This window comes from Zingiber officinale, chromosome 2A, assembly GCF_018446385.1.
Source record: "Zingiber officinale cultivar Zhangliang chromosome 2A, Zo_v1.1, whole genome shotgun sequence".
NCBI lineage: Eukaryota > Viridiplantae > Streptophyta > Magnoliopsida > Zingiberales > Zingiberaceae > Zingiber > Zingiber officinale.
The window spans coordinates 85,617,914-85,625,466 of record NC_055988.1 but is presented as its reverse complement, the minus strand read 5'-3'; the positions used below and the strand labels follow the sequence as shown (position 1 = coordinate 85,625,466).

Below are 7,553 nucleotides of genomic sequence, written 5' to 3'. Positions count from 1 at the left end.
CAAATCGTGATGTACTTTTTGATAAATATATTAAATGTAGTACGTTTTTTTGATAAATTGTCATTAATAAAAAGATACGTTCTTGACAAAAGAGGACGATCTTTTAATATATATATATATATATACACCGTTTAATAAAAAGACACGTCCTCTGACAAAAGAGGACGGTCTTTTTATTTTGTCCTATATATTTCACTCTATCTCTCTTTTAATTAGTTTTTATCATATAGTCTTAATATCAATATTTTAATCATCTCTCTTTGATATGTGTTAATTCGCACTAGACTATAATTCAGATAGTTATGGTGCAATTTTCAATTACAGTAAATTTGTAAAAAAATAAAAAAATCTTTAAATATAATATGTAATCACGGGATGTTAAGTTTGTAGATCATTTATTATGATCGCTTTCTACTTTATTCTTATGATTCGAGAGTTAATTTGATCCTGGGTACGTGACGAGTACAAGCACACCATTCAATGATCATTATATCTGTTCAGTTTAATTATGATTTATCTCCTCTGAATATATGTGAGGTGGGACTCAGGAACTGTTAAGGTGACGATTTTATCTTTTATAATTATATATATAATTTTTTTAAAAAAAAAATATGTCAAAAATGATAAACTTAATTAGTCACATTGACTAGTCTTGAGATGATCAATCCGATCCAATAAAATTTTTCCACTATTAAGATAAATCAAAAAATACATGCAATAGATAACTTTAAAACTCAACATCTTTTAATTGTACGTCTTATTTAGAGAAATAATTTCTATAAATATATCACTCACGATCGAATTAACCTAACTCAGGAAAACTTATGTGGATCGGATCAGTCGGCCCAAATTGATGTCACCTATTTTACCATATTTTTTAATGTGTGTTAATTCACTCTATTATCCTTGGGCTGTGATGTGATAATAAACAACGACAATAAAAGTGGACGGATTATTCATTAATCAATTAAAATTTAAATTTCACCGAGGTGCATTATTGATAAGAATTTAAAAAAGTTATATCAAAATTCAAATTTCATCCGAGGTGCATTATTTATAAGAATATAAAAAATTTATGATACTGTCTGTTTGTAAGCACAAATTTTCTGGACCAATTTTTTTATAGTCTAGAGAATGTACCATTCATATTTATAGTGGGATCATGGTCATGATTCGGCCGTAAATTATTACAATTTTTTCTTGGGTTCATCGTCCCCACGAGATTATAATTTTTGTTCGGATCACGACCACGATCCGATCACAAATATAAGTGATACATCCTTTTATTATAAAAAAATATCCAAAAAATCATGCCTCACCGTTTGTCAGAATTTTTTTATAATTTATAATTTATTTTAATAATCCATAAAAAAATTTATAGCATCGTATTAATACGATAAAAATTGAATACATAAATTAATAAAATATATATGTGTTAATTCACACAGATTCATTATCATAGCATCAGAAAACTTTGCTATTGCCTTTTGGACGCATCATCATGACATCATCCATCATGTACGTTCGGAGTCAACATTATTTATTTTAAATATAACAGTCAACCTTGATCGTATTATTTTCTTGTCAACGATGATCCCAATTGGAGTGATAAACATTGCGCTGCCTTTTGTTGACTTTATCATAATCACAACGATTTCAATAACATAATTACTATCGATAAAACATTTTTCAACTGATAATTAAAGATTTGGTCATTTTCACAACAAAAATATTTTCTCATCTAAAATTAAAAGAAATAATATATTTTTTCTCTATGAATCTCACGCCTATCATTTCGAACACACTTTTTTGCGGCCTATTAAAAATGTAACAATATGTATCCGATAAAATTAAAAGTAAGATATTTTATTTTAAAAATTAATCGAATAAAATCTAATAATAAAAAAATGATTACTTTATTTACATAAAATCAAAATTTTATCCTTTTCTATTATTGTTGACGGTCCAGAAAATATTTTGTTTCTGCGACGAAATGCAATATTACGAACTGCAGGGGCTAAAATGAAGTTACTTTTGATTTTTCTATCTTCATCCTTCCGTGTCCTCAGTCTCCTTTTTTGGTCGAATATTTCCTCTTATTCTTCGGCTTCCTCCGTTCCGAATCTTCTACCAGACTTCTGCTCCTCGTGTTGCGCGATTCGCCGGGTAATTTGCGGGCTGAAATGATGTCCTCCTCGTCTTCACCGGCGGCGGCGACCGTCCGGGCCGAGAAGCCTGCAGTCCGAGTCGAGAAGGCCACCAGTCGCCTCTTGATCGGCCCTGATTGGACCATGAATATGGACATCTGCGACACCGTCAACAACGATCAGTGGTGAGCGCTCATTGAAGCGAGCAAACTCATCTTTTTCTTTTATCTGCGACAATAAATCCCTCTTCCAATCGCTATTTCTTTTGCTTCAAGAAGGTTTAAGCCCTGGCGATTTATTTCTTTGATTTTTTTTTTCCTCTTGATTTTTAGCTTGAAAAAAATGATTTTGGGAGGTGTTACGGTTGACATGCGAAGAAATAATTATGAGTTTCTGGATGGTGGCTAGGAATAGTCTGGCTCTGCTGCAATTTGATGGCACGAGGAAGGTTATTTGGGCTTGTTTTCATGACCTAATCGTTGTAATGTCTTCACGAGCAAGGGACTAGTTATGCACAAGAGCTATTGTTTGATGCTTCCCTATGAATTTTAGGTTCCATCACTAAGATTACATATATAGCTTTGGATAAACACTCAATGATAAAACTGTCTTGATGTTTCTCACTATTATAGACAAGTGGATGTTTTGTCCAAAGACTAATGATCTTCAAGAAAAGGGGTAGACTGAAAATTTAGGCAAAGTGGGGCATGGTTTGTTAATATCCATAGCTTATGCAACCAACTGAGAGAGATTGAAAAGGGTTCCAGATGAATTGGCTTATTCGAAAACATAAGTATCATAATTGATGTTTTCCACATTCTTCTATTGATACAGCACAGTTAAAGGGCCACAAACTTACTTGATATTTATTCTCTCCGTATATATTTGTAAATATTTCTGAAACTCATGTTTTTTTTTCCTCCCTGAATCAGGCAGGCCAAAGAAGTGCTTAAAGCAATTAAAAAGCGCTTACAGAACAAGAATCCAAAGGTTCAGTTTCTAGCTTTGACGGTAGGTGCTAAGTTCTCTAGGACTAATGAAAATGTGCAAAAGTCCTATTTGCCATCGTATTTCTATGATTTTTGTGCATGACATTGCCACTCCCTTTAGCAATGTATACAATTTTGGAATTTAATCTGGAATTTCCTCATATCTAAAGTTTGGTTATCTATGCGACTCTATCGAACTTGGCTGTAAGTAATCCTACAATAAAAAACTTAAACGATATGGCAACAATGTCTAATGCTCCATGGTCTGTTCATATTGCTGAGAAGTATTATCATTAGCAATCTTTTCCACCTTTGCAGCTATTGGAAACAATGGTAAAAAATTGTGGCGAATATGTACATTTTCAAGTTGCCGAACGGAAAATTCTTGAAGAAATGATCAAAATTGTTAAGAAAAAGGTTAGTATATCTTACTCTTTGATTTAATTACATCTTCATATTTGGACACTGTCGTATGGCCAATCAAAGGTTCATAGTTTGTACCTTGAATGTACACCTCATAATTTAGAAATACCTAGATATTTACTAGAATAGAGAACTTGTAAAAAGATTTTGGATTTGTGTGGGGTTTCATATGTACAAAGGAACAAACTCGAAGGCTCTTTCAGGTCAAAATGTTTTTTCTACTTATATTTGTAGAAAATAAGCTTATGCTAGTTATAAGAAATCCTATTCCTAATATATTTTAAGACAAATAAACTGATTGTTGAAATAACTTTTAAAAGAAAAAATGTTTATTTTAGATAATTTTCTCCAACTCATTTTCAGAATGAGAACTTTCATTGTCCCACTTGTAGTTTTGAAATAATTTAGTGTATATCTCTTACTTATTCTTGGCATAGTTAAATCATGTCGGTATACTTTTCAAAAGATTTGGATAATCTTGTATGTCTGTTAGTTATCTATTTCACATCATACTTGAATCATTTTAACTGCACTTGATACCTTGGATGCTACTCAGACAGACATGCAAGTAAGGGATAAAATTTTGGTACTTCTGGACTCTTGGCAAGAAGCATTTGGTGGGCCTGGTGGCAAGTATCCTCAGTATTATTTGGCATACATTGAATTGAAGGTACGAGTCATAACTACTTGTAATGCTAAGGTTGTAGAAAAATTAGTTTTGTTCCTTAGATCTCAATCCTCGTTCTTTGTAATATCTGTTTGCTTTCGCTGAATGCAAACATTGACAACTTGATTTTTTTTTTCCTTCTCGTTTATGTTTACATGATACAATTATATGCCAATTGATACGCTGTGATATGAGGATGTATTCCACAGATGATATGGTTTATGTTTATATAGGAGAACGGAGAAAATATTCGCAGGAACATAATTTAGATAATTTCATTATTACCAGTGATATATTTTGAAGAGTTAAGGATCATGCAGCTGTCCTAAATAGTTTTTTTGTTTTTGTTGTAAATAGTTTAGATAAGCATAGCTTGTGATATGCTTTATTAGTGGAAGATCTTCTTCTATTAGAGGAATATAAGAGGTAGAAGGAGAATAAAGAAAACATATATCGGTGAAAAGTAAGTTAGTTAATTTCAAAATTACCAATGATACATTTTGCAGAGAGTTTAAGGGACCTTAAATAGTCAAGATAAAGCATTGCTTGATGTTGAAGCTCTTCTAGTCATTTTTACCACACGTAGCTATTGTGATTGTCATCCTGTTATCTTAGTTTACTTCATGTTCTTGGCAAGATTCCTCTACCTTGTTTATTTTTATTCTGTATCCTGTCACGGACCACCATTAGTAACTTTACAAAGTGACGAGAATATTGGTATGATGACTATGTTGCAGAGATCTGGAATAGCTTTCCCACAGAGAACAGCAGATGCTCCGCCGATATTCACTCCTCCTATCGCACAATCTGAATTAACATCGGCATTTCCCCAATCAGGCTACGGAGTGCCAAGCGTCGCTTCCGTGGGGTTTGATGCAGCAATGACATCTGACATGGGAAACCTAAGGTGTGTTTGGCCACAAATATTTCAGGGCAACTTCTGATGATGCTGATTCTCTTGTTTCGTATTGTCTTCTCTTTAGTTTCTCGGACTTCAGACGCATCCGGGATGCACTAGAGTTATTACGGGAAATGTTACAGGCTGTTAACCCAAATGATCGTGGGGTGGGTGTCAGTTTTTTCCTTAATGTTCTCCATTCGAACATCACTTGCTGTTCTTATAATGGGAGAATTTTAAATCCTCTTCTTGCTTTAATATCTAAAATTGCATGTTGCAGGCTGTGAAAGATGAATTGAATCTTAAATCCTCTTCTAATATCTAAAATTGCATGTAGCAGGCTGTGAAAGATGAATTGATTGTTGAGCTAGTGAGTCAGTGCCGCTCTAACCAAAAAAAGCTCATGGAATTGATCGGATCTACCGGGTAAGTAGTTTTCTCCATGGTTCTATGAACAAGTAGAGCACAGTTGGTTCTAGTAATCCTCTAAATAATATTCACAAGCCAATTTGGTGATGGCAAATGGTGTAGGTTTTTGAATTTTTCAGTTTGAACTGAGAATTGCATCTTTACAAATGCAGGGACGAAAAGCTGCTAGGGGAAGGTCTGGAACTGAATGATGAGTTGCAAAGTTTGCTTGCAAGACACGATGCCATAGCTGCTGGAACCCCACTGCCTCCTGAAGCATCGAAACCACTTACACAGTCTAAGAAGCCTATCGAGCCTCCCTTGGTCATAAGCAATCCAATTGAAGATGACGAATTTGAGGATGACTTCGATCAATTAGCTCACAGGTCTAGGATTGTACAGTTACACTTGATTCTCTGTGTTTTATGGTCATTCTCTGTGATTTGCTAATGCAGGAACTCGAAACTTAAGCCACTTACTTCAGGGAGCAGTGCATCAGTCAACAGTTCGGACTCTCTCACATCCAATAGGAGAGATATAACCACTGCAACTGAATCGAGCACTTCATCATCTACTATGAGCAATGCATTAGTTCCAATCGACTACCCACTCGATCCACCGCCTCCTGTTAAGGCCCAAAAGGAAGAGCAAGACATGATTGACCTCCTGAGCATCACTTTGTCAACCCTCCCTTCTTCACCTGGCAGACCAGCAACACCTCCATCAGCTTCGAGGGAACAAAACGGAACTCCTGCAACTTCAACTGAACCGGGCTACTCATACAACTCTTCCTACGCTCCGACCGCTAACCAAGGACATTCTCCCTATAACAGTTATATCACACCCTGGGCCCAGCAGGCACTTCCTGCACCAACAATGCAGCCTCAGATGCCTCAGTATTCCTCATCATGGACTGCAGCACATGCTAGCTCTCCTCGTGCCGTTAATATGTCTGCTTATTCTTCTAGGCCTCTGGAGCAGCAGAACTCCTTTGGGTCTAGAGCAAATGGTTCAACAGCCGCTGCCGGTGTTTTTGTCAAAGAAACACCCACGAACACGAACAGCTCGCCATCATATGTTCTTCCTAACAGATTGTTTGAGGATTTGATAGATTTGAGAAGCTTCACTGGTGGAACAAAAACAAGTGTCAGATCGCAACAACCAATGATCAGTGGAAAGAAATAGCTTTGCCTTTTCATTATTTTCTAGACTAAATATATTTTCCATGATTTTTTGTGGTTTCATATACAGTTAGTTTGATCTCACTTCTTGAATGCCAACATTTTATTTATGTAGTGTTAAATGGATGGTGATGAGATTGAATTTGTATGTTAGCTTCGTGAGCCATGTTTTGCTGAATGGCATAATTTTTCTGGAAAAGAACTCTACCCATCAGGCAAGACTTAATCTCGGCTGAACGAGATCAAGCGGCCGAGCCAGATCAAGCGGCCGAGCCAAGATCCTACTTGCGATCAAGAGATGGGACAGAGCTCTTTCTTGCAAAACTTGCAGACTAATTTTTTTTTCATACCATTTGCTAGTTGAATTATGTATCAAATGTATGAACTTCTAGCACAATGTGAGAAGGAAACTCACACATCACATTGAACCTCTAGCACACACTAATGATTATTGACTAACAACAACTTTTCCAAAATCTTTTACTACACAATTTAAAATATTATAATGTATTATTCAAATAAATGTTGCATCTTTAATGATCAGCTAAAGAAAAAGGAAATAAATTTAGCTGACAAAGTGAAACAGATGATCATTGAATGTAGGGACGGACTCATCCCAGAGTACATATGGATGATCAATGGGGCAGACGTCAGTCCCATACCAATTACTCAAACCCTAATATATAATCAACAAAACAAGGACAAGAAAATGTTACCAAGAGCCTTAATCACAAAATAGGCTGCGAAGTGGCTGAGTAAACATAGTTAATATTCCAATCACTAGTCCTATGAAAAAAGATAACTTGTTGAATTGGATAGAAGTATCTGAGCAACATAAAT

The 7,553-nt window shown here is 35.2% G+C and overlaps 1 protein-coding gene and 1 non-coding gene across 3 annotated transcripts; one reads left to right on the top strand and one right to left on the bottom strand.

Moving 5' to 3' along the window:
* Positions 1-2,047: 2,047 nt before the first annotated feature.
* Positions 2,048-6,866, top strand: LOC122041414 (TOM1-like protein 6). 2 transcript variants are annotated; one of them, XM_042601089.1, is made up of 9 exons: positions 2,048-2,332; positions 3,080-3,158; positions 3,455-3,553; positions 4,116-4,229; positions 4,964-5,133; positions 5,210-5,291; positions 5,465-5,550; positions 5,706-5,918; positions 5,988-6,866. In XM_042601089.1, the coding sequence occupies exons 1-9, from the start codon at positions 2,184-2,186 to the stop codon at positions 6,715-6,717; spliced, it is 1,722 nt and encodes a 573-aa protein (XP_042457023.1). In that variant the 5' UTR covers positions 2,048-2,183; the 3' UTR covers positions 6,718-6,866. The 2 variants fall into 2 exon arrangements, with proteins under 2 accessions (XP_042457023.1, XP_042457024.1); XM_042601090.1 differs by having other exon boundaries at positions 2,208-2,332; positions 3,084-3,158.
* Positions 6,867-7,233: 367 nt separating this feature from the next.
* On the bottom strand, positions 7,234-7,338 carry LOC122044793. The gene has a single exon (XR_006129795.1). It is a non-coding gene; the product is annotated as a small nucleolar RNA snoR99 (small nucleolar RNA).
* Between the last annotated feature and the right edge of the window lie 215 nt (positions 7,339-7,553).